This window comes from Pituophis catenifer, unplaced genomic scaffold (assembly GCF_029215685.1).
Source record: "Pituophis catenifer annectens isolate HBS135680 unplaced genomic scaffold, rPitCat1.0.hap2 SCAF_7, whole genome shotgun sequence".
Taxonomy (NCBI): domain Eukaryota; kingdom Metazoa; phylum Chordata; class Lepidosauria; order Squamata; family Colubridae; genus Pituophis; species Pituophis catenifer.
The window spans coordinates 43236409-43252668 of NW_027256887.1; the positions used below are offsets into that span (position 1 = coordinate 43236409).

Here is a 16260-nt window from a genome sequence, read left to right on the forward strand (position 1 = left end):
TACTTAGAAAGTCTCTTGACATCTTAATGTCAAAGGGATGAAGGAGAAATAAAAGGGCAACAAAGGAATGATTTTCTTTTATGCTCCCCTTTGGCAGTTTACAATAAATCTTTACTAGTCAGGTTAAAAAAGAACAATGAATGGGCCTCAGATGTTCATATCAATGAATATCTTCAATGTGTTCTGGATCTTATAATTAATCTAAGCTTGAAGGATACACCTGTTTAGCTATATGTGAGCTATGAGCTAGTCACTGAAACATTAGTAAAACCAGCAGAAAGCTCTTCGTATATTGATATATTTTTAAACCTGTCACAGTGACATGAAATCAAGGTTAGCTGAATACAAGAATTAGCACATTAAAACTGCAATTTTAACGAGATTTCCACAAGACAGTTAAAAGGTGAGTTTGCCTCTCAAACATAACAAGAGGTTTCATAGGTTTACTAGCCTTACTCCTGAGTGTTCCCATACTAAGTACACCAGAATAAACACATGATCCCTACCTTGACTTCCATAACTGTTATCCATTCCAGAGCCATCCCATGATTCTACAGCACTGTCCACACTTGGGACAGTCGTGGAATAGATTTCAGATAGCTTGCCTGGTTTTTGTGTCGTGGCTGTATCATCTTCAGCATCACTTAATTCATTTGTATGACCAGAGGCAGAAAATTTATTGGGACTTGATGCTGATAGAAAGGAAGACATGCTATACATTCATTATAAATTTAAATATACATTCATCTTAAGTGCATAGAAAACCATTTTTTCCAATAGAAAGCTTAGACAAACAGACTCTCTCCCATATTAATTATATCTATGGAACAATGGAAAGGCCCTCTCCCTTTATGACTCACAGTTGGCTTGATGGGAGTCAAGGATCTAACAGAGTTGTGTAAGACATATCACACTACTTGGGAACACAAGCAAAACAACGGTTTAATGGTTTTGGAACCATTAAAGCAGCTGGATCTTTAGCAAGGCTTATGCAGTAGCTTCAGAATTTCTGTCAAGAATCTCCATATATATATATAGGTCTTTGGTTATTCGGGTTTTCTCCCACGTAAAATTGACTGTTTCTGTATTATACCTCCTCTTTGTACAAATACAAAGAAAATAAAACTGTTCAAAGCATTTGAAAAAGGTTCCTTGCCATGCACAGAGGCCAAAAAAGTACTTGAAACTCTGAAGCAGCTATGGGCTTTAGAAACAGTGCATAGCTGCTTCTGGCCAACTCCCCATGGCTGTTCCCATCAAAGCAAAGTGGCTGGCTATAGCATTCTAGCATTGCTCCTAGAAGCACGAAGCTTATATATATATATATATATATATATATATATATATATATATATATATATATATATATATATATATATATATATATATATATATATATAAATATATATAGCCAGCCACTTTGCTTTGATGGGAACAGCCATGGGGAGTTGGCCAGAAGCAGCTATGCACTGTTTCTAAAGCCCATAGCTGCTTCAGAGTTTCAAGTACTTTTTTGGCCTCTGTGCATGGCAAGGAACCTTTTTCAAATGCTTTGAACAGTTTTATTTTCTTTGTATTTGTACAAAGAGGAGGTATAATACAGAAAGAACCTGTTTCCATATTGGTTGATCCTGCAGCTTAGTCTGCAGTAGCCAATTCTATTAGAAAAGCAAGCATTTTTAAAAAGGGAACGACATACATTGCTAAGGACAGAACAACTATATTATTTCATTTTTAGAAGTGTTACAAAAATGTTTATATAGCCTCATCCTTTCCACGCACTAATTTTTGAAAATCTTTATGTGTGTGTGTGTGTGTGTGTATGTATATATGTGTATGTCTGCAGCAGCTACCCAGAAACACACACTGTTATTATATTACCTATTTTAATCAACAACAAATGTTGTTAGAGCTTGCAATAAATCATAACTAATATCTATAATTAATATCTGTGTATCAAAAGCAACAATTCACAAAGCCAAAAATTAGTGTGGCATAATGAATACATCTAGATGCCTATCACTGCTAGATAACTGATGACTGGATATTAAGTTTGTAGAATAACAATACTACAAAATACACATTTAAAAAAGTCAGTGGGAACACTGAATAAACTACAAATTCTCCTTGAGCCCCAGATATTTCTAAGTTATTACTAGTTTAACTGTATTTACTCTTGTTAGTAGAGATTTTTGCTTTTAGAAAATGCATGGTACAAGCAAAATAATATAGAATGATGGGTGAAATCAGTACAAGCAATATGTTCAAATATCTGTTGAGACAGTTTGGAAAGTTAGTAAATACAAGTGTATTAGATAAATATTGAGGACTTAGGTAGCAACAAGCAAGTCCATTATTTTAGATCAATTTATTAATCAGAAACATTTTTTCCATATTCTTTACTGACTGATATCCTGTTACTAGTTCTTACAGCTTGTAAATATTTTATGTATTCTAGCCTTAATGGGGTGAATCTTCATGCTTTCCTTTATTATTTATTGTTTTATAGTTTAGTAAATACTGGAAAAGGCGTATCTTGATTAACTTTATTGTGAATTTTGGGTCCAGTAGACAGATTGAGGTCTGGGCAATTAGACACTCCCAACGTTTGTGAGGGACAGGGCCTTCTGCAGTTCTCCAAAAGCACCCCACTTCCTTTTTTTTAAACAAGGCTTAAAAGAGTAACTCATTCCTGTCCTTTTTTTCTTCTTTCTAGGTTGAACATGCACTATATATTTAGGTGCTCTTAACCTTATTCCATCATTGTACCCTTTTCTTTTCTCCCATGTTCTTCAGGAGAAAAACTAACCAGATATCCAAATGAGAGGACCACTGCTTTCTAATGTTGAGTATTACACAAAAATTATAAACAATAAATGGGATAAGCTTTTGGGCAACTCAGTCTCATTGCTTTTGCTGTCTTTTGCAATAAATGATGTTTTTAAAATCACTAAAATCATCTATTTTTATATAACATGGATTTATTTCTACAGTCCTAAATATCTAATAGATACTACAGGCAAATATCACTTGCATAAATATATGCACAACACATTCCTGATATAGCAGAAAAGGCATCTGTGGAATACCTGACACACTCACCATCTGTCTGCTTTTTTATTTTCAAGGTCACGGTCTCTCCTGCCATCTGTAACAAATGAATGGCTTCACTCAAAGGTTTCCCTTTCAGACTGTTACTATTTATTGCTAAGATTCGGTCTCCGATATGAATTGCACCTGTCCTGAAACATGAGTTAAAAAAAACATGAAAAACAATCTGAGCAAAGCATTTAACATATAATTTAAGAAAAACATAATTTTCCCCTGCTTTTATTTTAAAATGTAATTTATGTATGTGTAATAACATTAATTTTACTTTTAAAGATCTTGTCATTATGACTGTAAGCTGATAGCCAACATAGAACCAGCTATCTTTGCACCAGCAAAGAGCTCAGTTTCTTTCAAAGTAATATACAAACGAAAGTTGCACATTTATTGCGCTTACTATTTTATACTTCCAAAGTCTTAAGAAAATAACTTGATAGATTTTTTGCAGTCAAAGGAAAATAGAAATAGTAACATGAACAGTTACTTCGTACTTCCAGCTAAACAAAAAACATTAACAAACATCAGTGCATTATATTAAGGGATGCAACTTTTTCACTTCATGATATGTGTTAGCATGGAAGGAATAGCATGGAAGGAATATAACCCATGTTGTTGATGTGGACAGAGAGAGAATTAGTAGTAATAATCAGGGTAGTAATACCCCTGATATTATCATGAACCTTATGCATTATTTATTCAAGACCGAGTGGCTGTGGCTGCCGGCGTCCCGATATAGTCAGCAGGTGCCTTCGCTGACTATTGGGGGTGAATCTTTGCCCCCCACAGAGAGGGCTCGCAATCTGGGTGTCCTCCTGGATGCACGGCTGTCTTTAGAAGAGCATATGACGGCCGTGGCCAGGGGGGGGGCTTTTATCAGGTTCGCCTGATCCGCCAGTTGCAGCCCTTTCTGGACCGTGATGCCTTGCGCACGGTCACTCATGCCCTTGTCACCTCCCGGCTGGACTATTGTAATGCTTTCTACATGGGGCTCCCCTTGAAGAGCACTCAGAAGCTCCAACTGGTCCAGAATGCGGCCGCGCGGGTGGTTATGGGCGCACCTCGTTGTGCCCGCGTGACACCCCTCCTGCGCGAGCTGCACTGGCTCCCAGTGGTCTTCCGGGTGCGATTCAAGGTGTTGGTTACCACCTTTAAAGCGCTCCATGGCATAGGACCCAGGTACCTTCGAGACCATCTTCTGCCACCAATAGCCTCCCACTGACCAGTCCGCTCCCACAGAGAGGGTCTCCTCAGGGTGCCATCAGCCAAGTTATGTCGGCTGGCGACACCCAGGGGGAGGGCCTTCTCTGTGGGAGCCCCAGCCCTGTGGAATGAACTGCCCCCGGAAATATGTAAGATCTCTGACCTCCGGGTGTTTCACTGTGCATTGAAGACCCTGTTGTTCTGCCAGGCCGGGCTATCAACATAATAATTTTAAATTGGGGTATTTTAAATTTTGGGGGTTTTAAATCGGCCAAATCTATTTAATTATTTTAATTTTTAATCATTGTTGTGTCTTGTGTTTTTAAATTGGCTGTACACCGCCCTGAGTCCTTCGGGAGAAGGGCGGTATAGAAATAAAATAATAATAATAATAATAATAATAATAATAATAATAATAATAATTATTATTATTATTATTATTATTATTAGTTAATCTTTAGTGAGATTCACAGCCTTTGAGGCTGGTTAATAGGTCAGCAGCTCGAGTCCTAACCAAGGACCTAGGAACTGTTAAGGTATCGTCGGAGGATATAAGCTGTTCCGAGTAAGGTGGTTTTTTGTAGAGTCAAAATGTTCAAGTCCGGCAAATTTAGAATTTCTAAATGCGGGGTAGCCCTTTGGGTATTGCTCCAAGGGCTCCAATTACAATCGGGACAACACACGATTTCTTTTTCCACAGTCGCTCAACTTCAATTTGCAAATCTCGGTACTTTGTGATTTTTTCTTGCTGCTTATCTTCAATCCGTGCATCACCAGGTATTGCAATGTCAATGAACCATACCTTTTTCTTTTCAACTACTGTTATGTCAGGTGTGTTGTGGACCAAGTGCCTGTCAGTCTGAATCCTAAAGTCTCACAAGATCTTGAGTTTCTCATTCTCTAAAACTTTCTCAACCTGATGTTCCCAGTGGTTTTTGCTGTACTCAAATCCAAACTTCTGGCACAATTTCCAGTGAATGATCTTAGCAAAACGGTCATGGCGTTGTAGGTAGTCAGTTTGTGAAATTTTGCTGCACCCACTGATCAGGTGGTCGACTGTCTCATCTTTCTCATTGCAGAGGCGGCATTTGCTGTTGGTGGTAACATGTTGAATTTTTGCCTTCATGCAGTTTGTGGCTAGGGCTTGTTCTTGAGCTGCCAAAATAAAGCTTTCTGTTTCTTTTTTCAGTACTCCTGATCTTATCCAGTTCCAAGTTAGTTTCTGGTCAGCTTTGCCTTCAATACTTTTCAAGTATTGGCCATGCAGAGCTTTGCTTTTCCAGTTTTCAGCTCGCTACTCAGTTACTTCTTTCTTATATTCTGCTTTTGTTTTAGTTGTCTTTAAAAGGCCTCCTTTATTTACTTCCTTAATCATTGGTTCTTCACTTTTCTGGATGTAATCATTCAAGCTGCATTTTTCTTCTTCCACAGTCTGCTTTACTTGTAGGAGTCCTCGACCACCCTCTGCTCTTGGTAAATATAATCGGTCAACATCACTTTTAGGGTGCAAGGCATGATTCATTGTCATAAGCTTCCTTGTTTTTCTGTCCAAATTGTCTAACTCCATCTGGGTCCAGTCAATTATTCCTGCAGAGTATCTAATCACAGGTATAGCCCAGGTATTTATGGCTTTTATGATGTTTCCTCCACTCAATTTGGACATTAATATCTTACGAATTCGCCGAATGTACTTGGCTGAAGTTAATTCCTTTACTTTATTATGCATTAAGTCAGAGGCTTCTAAAATCCCCAAGTACTTGTAGCCTTCTTCTGATTTTACTGCCTTTATCATTTCTTCATTCTCTAGTTCTATTCCATTCTCTTCTATGATTTTGCCTGCTTTGGTTGCTATTGTTGCACATTTGTCAATTCCAAACTGCATACCAATGTCTTGGCTGAATTCTTTTGTGTTTTCAATTAATAAATTCAGTTCAGCTTTTGTTTTACCAAACAGCTTCAAATCATTCATGTACATCAAGTGCGAGATTTTCAGTCCTTTCTTTGCAAGTTCGTATCCACAGTTCATCTTCTTCAAAATGATTGTCAGTGGTATCATTGAGAGTATAAAAGTAGGGGTGAAAGGGAATCGCCCTGGAAAATGCCTCGTTTAATTTCAACTTCACCCAGTTCTTCTTCATTAGCCATAAGTTTCGTTTTCCAGAGGTTCATTGAAGATTCCATGAATTTTTGTATGTTGCTACTGATGCCTAATATTTCCAGGCATTTCTTGATCCAGCTATGGGGAACTGAATCAAATGCTTTCTTATAGTCTATCCAAGCCATGAACAGGTTGGTTCGTCTTTTCTTTGAGTTCTTTAGGATTAGCTTGTCGATCAGCAATTGATCCTTTGTTCCTCTTGAGTTTTTGCAGCATCCTTTCTGTTCTACAGGAAGCAAGTTATTTCTTTCCAGGTATCCATAGATTTGATTTGCAATGATACCAGTAAGAAGCTTGTATGTTGTTGGCAGACAGGTGATTGGCCTATAGTTTCCAGGGTCTTTTCCTTTTCCTTTATCTTTTTGGATCAAAAATGTCCTTCCAGTTGTCATCCATTCATCATTTTCAGGTGTTTTTAGGATCTGGTTCATTTGGGTTGCCAATCTTTTGTGCAGACTTGTAAGTGCCTTTAACCAGAAGCCATGCAGCTCATCCGGTCCAGGTGCACTCCAGTTCCGGATGAGCTGGAGTGCACCTGGACCGGATGAGCTGCATGGCTTCTCATTATTCTTATTATTCTCATTATTCTCATTATTATTATTATTATTATTGTTGTTGTTGTTGTTGTTGTTATTATTATTATTATTATTATTATTATTATTATTATTATTATTATTATTCTTACAAGTGATTTAATATGGCGTACACTCTGCAGTGTGAAAATGTTATCCTTTCCATTTTGCAGGTGCAGGAGTAGATAGTATATCTGAACATAGAAGTGGCTTGCTTATGGAGTCACTGTGATTATTTAAAAGATCCGAAAAGAGAGGAAGAACACACTGTTATTAATCCTCAAAACAAAGCAGCAAGAGTGAATGCAAAAACCACTGGAAGATTAGTTTGTTAAATGTGCCTAGAACATGTTTAGCAAAATTCTCATTGAATGCATACGAGAGATGACACTGGGCAAGATTTCGGAACTGCAGTGTGGTCTTAGGTGGGCAGAGGATGTGCAGAACATATTTTTACTCTTTGGCAGAAAAATATAAATGTGAGAAATGTAATGTATATTTGTTGATTTTGAGACAGGGTATAATAACGTGAATTAGGCTTGACATATGGAATGTTTGCATGAGTAACTGAAGATTAGTTGTTGAACCCAGTAAGAGCAGTATATGAGGCAAGTAAAGAATTTATAGAACAGAATGCTTAGTAATAGTTCATTACTGAAGACAGAATAAGAGGATCTTATATCATCTTGGTTGTTCAATGTATTAATAGATGAATGTATAAGAAATGTTTGTAGTGGATAGGACCATGAATGACTGCATACTTATGTACTTTCATATACATTATGTAATATATTGGCTGATAATTAAAATTATTTGCAGACAATTTTGGATATATTGTATGATGCAAAAAGGATTATGAATCTGAAAATTAACGTATTGAATCTCTGATATATAGCGGAAATGAAGAATTGCATTTTACCTAAAATTATGAAAAGATATACAGCAAGTGGATCAATTTATGCTAAATATTTGTTAAAGTTAGGAAAATGGCTATATAAAAGATAATTTTGGCCCACTTCATTATTTGGAAGTAAATTACAGGATAGAAAAATAAATATAAGCTGAATACAGTTGGAATGGAGTACTTAAACAGGGTAAAAAAGAAAAAATAGGATTAAGAATTAATGGATGATATAGAAAAAAATGAATGAGGGCCAAATCACAAAAATATATGAAAGAGAAATAAATTGGCCAAGAGAAAGGCGGAAAACTGAGAAAGTCATGTTAGATGGAGTTTAAAAAGGCAGAAATGAAATATGTAAAGAACAAAAGATATGATGTGATATATGGATGTGGTAGAAGCAAGGATGCTTTGCCAGGACAGAAAGGCATGTATATTTGCTTCTCTGTGTGGGGAGGGGGGGAGGGAGAGAGAGAGGGAGGGAGGGAGGGAGGGTGAGAGAGAGAGAGAGAGAGAGAGAGAGAGAGAGAGAGAGAGAGAGAGAGAGAGAGGGAATAGGACTAGTGTGATTTAGTTTCCTTTAGTTTTCTTGTCAAATCAGCAAGATATTTGTTTCTTCAGAGACTTTGTACAGAGTCTGATATTGTTTTTGAGTTGAGAGAGAGTGACTGGCTCAAAATCATACAACTGGCTTTTTGCCCAAGGGGAGACTAAAATCTATGTTTTCTTACTCCTAGTCAAACTCTTTTACCACTGATGGATCTTTAATGATTTATGGTAACAGTAGGTCATGTTCCAAAAGTCATCATCATTGTTGTCATCACATTATCATCACCATCTTCATCTCATAATATATATCAAGAGAAAAAGGCTAAAGGTAATTATTTCATTTATATATATTCCTAAGAATTATTGCATAGGTTGAACGACCTCTTACACTTGAATATTACAAATACTTTTATGTCAATTTACCTTTCAGCTAATCCACCTTTAGTAAGGCTCGAAATGATAATAGGATCAAAAGGCTCTTCAGTACCAGAAATAGTGATCCCAAGAGGTCCTCCATATCTCTTGAGCTCAACAGTATAAATAATTGCTCCTGAGCTCTCTTGTTCATCTGCAATACATGCCAAGAGGATGCAATTGGTCTCTTATAAAAGAAGGAATGAAAAAAATAATACATTCAGAAAAATGATCAGCATACACATCCTCAAACTGTTATGCTTCAGATACATATCTAGGCTACTACTGCCTTCTATGTTGATGACTACAGGTGAAGTCACAGGCAAACCAGCAAATTGCCTGCCATTTTCGTGGAAGCAAAGCTAGGATTTTAAACCTAATATATCTGTAAAAATGTAAACAATTTCTTTCTAGCTGTGGTGATTCATAATCAGGATGATAATCACATCTAGGTAAAATGGGCCAATGCAGTATCTCAGTAAAAGGTAACTAAGTGCCCTTAAGAAGTTAAAGCAAAGATTTTGAGCCATGGTGGTACAGTGGTTACAATGCAGTACTGCAAGCTACTTCTGCTGCCTCCCTGCCAGCTGCCTGCAATTTGGCAGTTTGAATCTCACCAGGCTCAAGGTTCACTCAGCCTTCCATCCTTCCGTGGTCAGTAAAATGAGGACTCATATTGTTGGGGGCAATATGCTGATGCTGTAAAATCACTTAGAGAGAGCTGTAAAGCACTGTGAAGCAGTATATAAATCTAAGTGCTATTGCTATTTTCCATATACACATCCAAACTCCTTTAGTTCAATTTAATATAAAGCTGAGCCAAATATGTCAGCCATTGCTACTTGAACACCAGTTTTAATTTCAGCATCAGAACTGGACTCAGTTCAGTATCTTTTCTTGTTATTTTGAAAATTGGGATAAAAGCAGATTTCAGACCAATGGGTTCCAACAATAATCCTGATACAGTTAGGATAAGAATCTTTGTTAGTGTTTGTTTCTCTTAATTATCTATATCAGCGCTTCTGGTTCATATATGATTTGAAAATGCTTTACAATTCTTTTTATCTAGGGTAGGAAGAATACAATTAAGATGAATTTAATTCAGATATTGATTTCTATTTTTATTAATTTTTCCATTCCATCTTGTTATTTCACTGTGTTGAGTGCCTTCATGTATGTATCTAGTGTATAGGTGTTTGCAAAAGAAGTCCTTGACTTATGACTGTGAATTATGGAATTATGGTTGTAAGTCATTGTGATTGTTAAGTGGGTCATTACATGACTGGACTTGACTTTATGACATTTTTTGAAGTGGTCATTAAGGGAGCACCACAGTTGTTAAATGAGTGCCATGGTGTTAAGTGAACACTGTGTTTATTAATTTAATTCATTTTATCCAAGAGGTGTTTTTTTCCTGGGAACCAGAAGTAAATGCCAGAAACTGGCAAAAAACATTGAACATTGCATGACCGTGGGATGTTGCAAATAGTCATAAAGGTGAACCAGTTGCCAAGTGCTCAAACTGCAAACACATGACCATGGTGTGTGTGTGTGTGTGTGTGTGTGTGTGTGTGTGTCTGTCTGTCATGTGAAGCTAGTACGATTCTTTACATTTTGACAAGGGAGTTAAATAGTTATGTGTGTATGTTTATACATGTGTATATACGGGGGAGGATCTGAATAAATGTGGTGTCTTCTAAAACAGTTTTTTTTAAAAAAATCTGAAATTCTTGAGACAACATTTTTCAGTATAACATTTCTCTAGTGGTATTGAACTGGCATTGTGATAAATATACATGATCCAAGCAAAGTGACTTTCCTCATTCATCAGAAATTAATGAGGAGGTTTTATTCTTCCAATCTTTGACAAGACAGGAACATCAAAGCCATTGGCCTGTACTAAATCATCATTCATATTATGAATACTTTCTCCATTTAATATTTTATTTATATTACATCCCAAAGGCATTTTTTATATACATAAAATGTTTCATAGCTCACTGTGAATACCAGAGTTATCTTCATCCTTGCGAATTTTTAGTTTTACAAGTTCCTCACAATGCTGCAGGATTTGAACAGCATCTTCCATGGAACAGTTGTCCAGTCGAATATTGTCTATGGCAAGCAATTTATCACCTAGTTCCAAGGTCCCAGTTCTATTAATAAGTGGAATACATTATATGATTAATGTTTTGAACAAGCTGATTTGGGTATTCATTCAAATAATGATAACTTTTAAAATTTAAGAATGAAAATGATTTTTGTTTTACATATTTGAGGTAGCACATAAAAGCATTTTATACCAAGGGAAGCACTTGCTTTTACAATTGCAGAACATTTAAAAATACAGGAAGTTTGAGAAATGTGAGCAGGCAACGTAATCTTTGTCACCTTGTAAGCACTCACCTATGGGCAACACTTCCCTTCTTAATATCTGAAATAACAAGAGGATCCCCTGGTTTTCGACTAGATGGAGCTGAAATACAGAATACACAAATATTTGCAGCTGAAATAATCCCCCCAAACTATCCATACATGCATATCCACATGCTCCTTCTCTTTGGGGTAAGCAACTTTATATGATGTAAAAAAAGAAATTAGACATAATAAGTCAAACAAATTGAAATCATGAAATAAGAAAAAGGAAAAGAAACAGTTTCCATCAACATCAGTCACTATACCTTTGCCTTTCTTTTTATTCTCATAAACAACTGTCATGTTTACTATGACTATACATGTCACATGTTACCATTTGTTCATTAAACTTCTTGTCTTGTTTTTGAAGATGTTATCAACTTCATTCAACTAAGGAGAATATTTTGATCTTCCCCTTCTTTTTAATCCATTCATTTTTTGTTCATATATTTGTTTTATGATTTATTCTTTCTCTCTTTTGTAAATCCTCATTCATTCTCTCTATGGGATTAAAGCACCTCAGGGTACTTATTTTGTACTGGTCACTCATCTTTGTCTTCAGTCCACATGAATTTAGCACTCATTCACATTTGACCCTTTCTTCTTTTTTTATTATATATGCTTCTTAATGATCTCACTGAACTCAATTTTATGGAATTTTTTTGACATACCCTACTCTCATTGTCCATATAATAATGTGGGCAGAAGTATACTCTTATTCATAGCTATTTCCACCTTTTCCAACAACATTCATTTCTCCCAACAGACAATTTATCATCCACTACTTTTATATCAACATTTGCATGGTTTAAAATACTGTATCCATTTTTCCATTTTTAGTGAACATTCTATCAATGTGTATAAGTTCATTTATTTGCTTAAATTTTTTACTCTATCATTAATATTTTATAGAAAATATTTACACATATATTTTTGTACGCTAGCAAGAACATCTCATAATTAAATGGAAGGAGAATATGCATATTTGGTGTATTATACTAGGGCAATTTCATTTTTATATATTATACATGTTATCTTGGCATAAGTGTCTGATCTATACTGTGGATATATATCAGGAAAGGTTTCCTTTAATTTATTTCTTGAAATTCTTGAAAGAATGAAATTATTATATGCTCTCCATTAAAATTTCTTAAACTATATACCACAATTTGTACTGCAAATGGTACCCTACACAGGCTCCTGTTTCCTTCTAGTAATAAAATTTATGATGGTTCCCATTTGAAAATAGCCACTAAAAATATTCTAGGATACATCAGTAGTCTAATTCAACACAAATCTTGCTGAATCTTGCTATGTTACTTCTAGGTAAGAGTGTTAAAAAGGTATTTGATTTATTAAGATGTTTCATTGTATAGAAATTGCAGTACCTTGCAAAAGTCTATTAAGCACGGTAAAAGTGACTATGATTCCTATGTGGTCTCTGGGTTATGCAGTATATTTTCTAAGCAGTTCCCAGTAATTAGGAACATGGCAAGAACACATGTCTTTTACCAATCAATGATATTTATGCTTATTTTTTTCCTTCCTAATATTTTCCCACTTTTTGGATAAATCAAATGTTCATCCATTGGTTGTGACAGGAATGATTGATTTGTTGCCTAAGCTTGACATTGTGGTCTGAGAGAGATCATCTAGTTGGCTTTCATGCCTAAAGCACGACTAGAATTCACAGTCTCTTGGTTTATAGTGTGGTAAGCCTTAAGCACTAGACCAAATTGACTCTCTACCTGCTACTTATTTTAATTGCTGGTTTTAATTTTGATTTTAACTTTAAACACTCTTGCATTTGTGGCATTTTTGAATTGTTGTGCACTACCTCGATGTTGCAATAAACATTGCAATAAATAAAAAGAAAGCATATAAACTGAATAATAAAATTTAGAAATTATAAGGGAATCCTATTCCCCTTTACCATTATTTTTAGAAAATATAAGTTTTCCAGGTGGCATGCCAGAGGCAGTATACATTTCTAAATAAAAAAAGTAAACTTATATAAACTTTTCAAATGTGAATTGAGTAAGGATCAGATCTTGCAAACAGAGAACTGATGAAGATTTCACGCCTGTGAAAAACCAGTATTATATACTGGTTAGATATAAATCTATTTTTATGATTTAAATCAAGACCAGAGAATGTGAGCTGCTTTCTTTTTATGAATGCAATACAGGTTTATTTGCAGCAAAATATTTTAACATTCATTAATACATATATTTCAGTAGATTTTTCAAAATAGCTTGGTTTATGTTACAGAATATGATTTGTCAAAAATATATATTGCATATCTCTTAATTGGTTTAAAGCAAACCAATTATATTAAATTGATAATCCTTACATCTCTTAAATGCAGGCTTCAAATATATAGTTTATTAAAACTAAAATTAATTTTACTACATACATAACAATACAAATATTATGTTATCAATTATCTAATTCAGTAAATGAGAACTGAGTCAATTACCAGATTACAATGCTCAACAGATTGTCCTCTAAAATCAAATGGTAATATTACTTTTAATACCAGCATTCACTTGATAAAAGTATAGTCTCAGTTCTAATAGTTTGCTTAAAAATAAATCAATGAATCCACAAGTTGCACCAGAATTATTGTGTTGTATCCAGAATATATTGTTGAAAACTCATTTACACTAAATATATCCTAAGCATTTTTAGCACCACATACAAAATAATGTGCCATTCAGTTACTAATTCACCTACTTTGCTAAATACTGCAGGACTTATTTTGACCAATTACATCACCAGGAATAATCTGGATATTATCTGGAGACTTTTATCATTATTTATCTTGATTCTAGACCAGTAATGGCTAACCTTTTCCGGACTGAATGGCCAAAGAGCGGGTGTGCCCGAACCCCCAAAATGCAATGCACGCGCAGCCCCCACACGTGCCTCACACCCGTGCATGTGCAGATGCCCCCCTCATGTGCCCCGTGCACGTGTGCATGCCCCCGACGCGCCCCATCCCAGTGCATGCGTGGCAGAGATCCAAAGACCAGCTGGTTGGCAAGAGGCACGCATGCATGTGCAGCAGAGCTGACCTGGGGCGATGGCTCGCGTGCCATCAGAGATGGTGCTGCGTGTCACCTCTGGCATGCGTGCCATAGGTTTGCCATCATGGTTCTAGACTATTTATGAATTAAAACTGTTACCAAATTGTAAGAGGATACAGCATTACAAAGGGGGATATTAAAATATTATAACTACTTATTCGCCAATATTGGCATGGTTGGTGTATAACAAAACAATTTATTTTACAGTAATATATTAAAAGAGTTTTTTATGAAACATTATGAATCTGCAGAAAGTCCATTTAGAATCTTGCCTCATGAGGGAGAGAACTTAGTAACAGAGATGCTGTTATAGAAAGGGTGCTGACACAAGTTCCCACCAACCCAACTCTTTGGGTGGTGAGACCAGTGATGGGTTGCTACCGATTTGCCCTGGTTTGGGAGGCTCCGTCCACCCACCTGGACATCATCAAATATGTTCTGCACATGCGCGCACGAGCGAACCAGTAGCAAAGGTAAGTGAAACCCACCACTGGATGGGACATATGAGAGGATGCCTGAAAAAGACTATGTAGTAAACAATTGAAGCTATTGAACTTCAAACTATCCTATTCCACATGTCTGGAAAGCTGTGTGTACACACACACATTGTGTGTTTGTGTATAAAATAAAATAAGTGAAGTAGTGAAAATGTCTGTTTCTCTGTATTAATATTTTGTGCCTCAACTTTTCTCCAGAAGGACTAAGCTTGTAATTCCTTTTACATTTCATCCTTGCTATAAATAACATTGACTATATTTACAAAAAGAAAGATGTAATTACTGCAGAAGCTTGACAAAATTTCATGTACCTAAGTGATTTAGTAGATTCCAGCTTAAATAACAATAACAACAACAATAATAATAAAAACAACAATTACTCTAGTTTGACAAAGCAAGATAAATTGTACACTATCATGTTACAATTCTCTACTGACAACCAACATTATAAAAGAAAAGATGATGAAAAAAATCTACTTCACTTACAACTTATGGTGATGCCAAGTTCTACATTATGCTTCTTTGGTAGTTTTACATGAAAAGTGCCACTACTTGGTATGACAGATTCTGTAATTAAAAGGTGCTTCATTTATTCGTTTATGCCAAGTAGAAATCCATTCATTGCATTTTCATAATTCATATATAAGATACTTATTCAAGCAGTTCACAACTCTCAGTCAAAAAAGTAAGTAAAGCAAATCTTGAACTATATTTTAGGTTAGTGATTTAAAATAATCATGTTGCATTGATTATTAAGGTAAAGGACTGAAAAGTAGAAGAGCATACTTTAACATATAATAATATCACATAAAATTTAAAAGTTTTAAAGATCAACATTGATTTAACTAATTGTACACCATAATTATTAGAAAAACCCTTTCAACATACTGAAATACTTATCTAAAAATAGTGTTACTACTGTTGCATAACGAATTATTAAGATAACCAGTATGTTTAAAATATTTAACATTCTGATGCTACAAATACTTATCAGCAGCCTGAATTTAATGATAATTCAGTCAATTATTATATCAACGTTTCTAATATTATTTCATATACTATTATAAGTTAAAAAGTAATCTTAATTCTATTCTTTTATATATATATTAAATCTCACCCATTCTTAGCTTATATAGCAGTACCTTAATTTATTTACTTACTTACTTACTTACTTACTTACTTACTTACTTACTTACTTACTTACTTACTTACTTACTTACTTTATCAATCAAACTTGTATGCCACCTATCTTGCCAAAGGCTACTAGGCAATTTACAGATATTGAATAAAATACAGAATAAATCATTCAAACAATAAATAAAAGTTTTAAATTTAAAATTCAATTAAAATCAAACTA

The 16260-nt window shown here is 35.1% G+C and overlaps 1 protein-coding gene across 4 annotated transcripts in view; it reads right to left on the minus strand.

Moving 5' to 3' along the window:
- The window catches only part of GRIP1 (glutamate receptor interacting protein 1), a 416635-nt gene that overhangs the window by 20095 nt on the left and 380280 nt on the right, over positions 1-16260 (minus strand). For all 4 annotated transcript variants that reach the window (XM_070947983.1, XM_070947985.1, XM_070947984.1 and 1 more), the window contains 6 exons: positions 15390-15470; positions 11309-11378; positions 10913-11058; positions 8912-9056; positions 3097-3242; positions 507-692 (listed from right to left, as the gene is read on the minus strand). In XM_070947983.1, coding sequence (XP_070804084.1) covers positions 507-692; positions 3097-3242; positions 8912-9056; positions 10913-11058; positions 11309-11378; positions 15390-15470 — 774 coding nt within the window. The remainder of the gene's footprint in view (positions 1-506; positions 693-3096; positions 3243-8911; positions 9057-10912; positions 11059-11308; positions 11379-15389; positions 15471-16260) is intronic.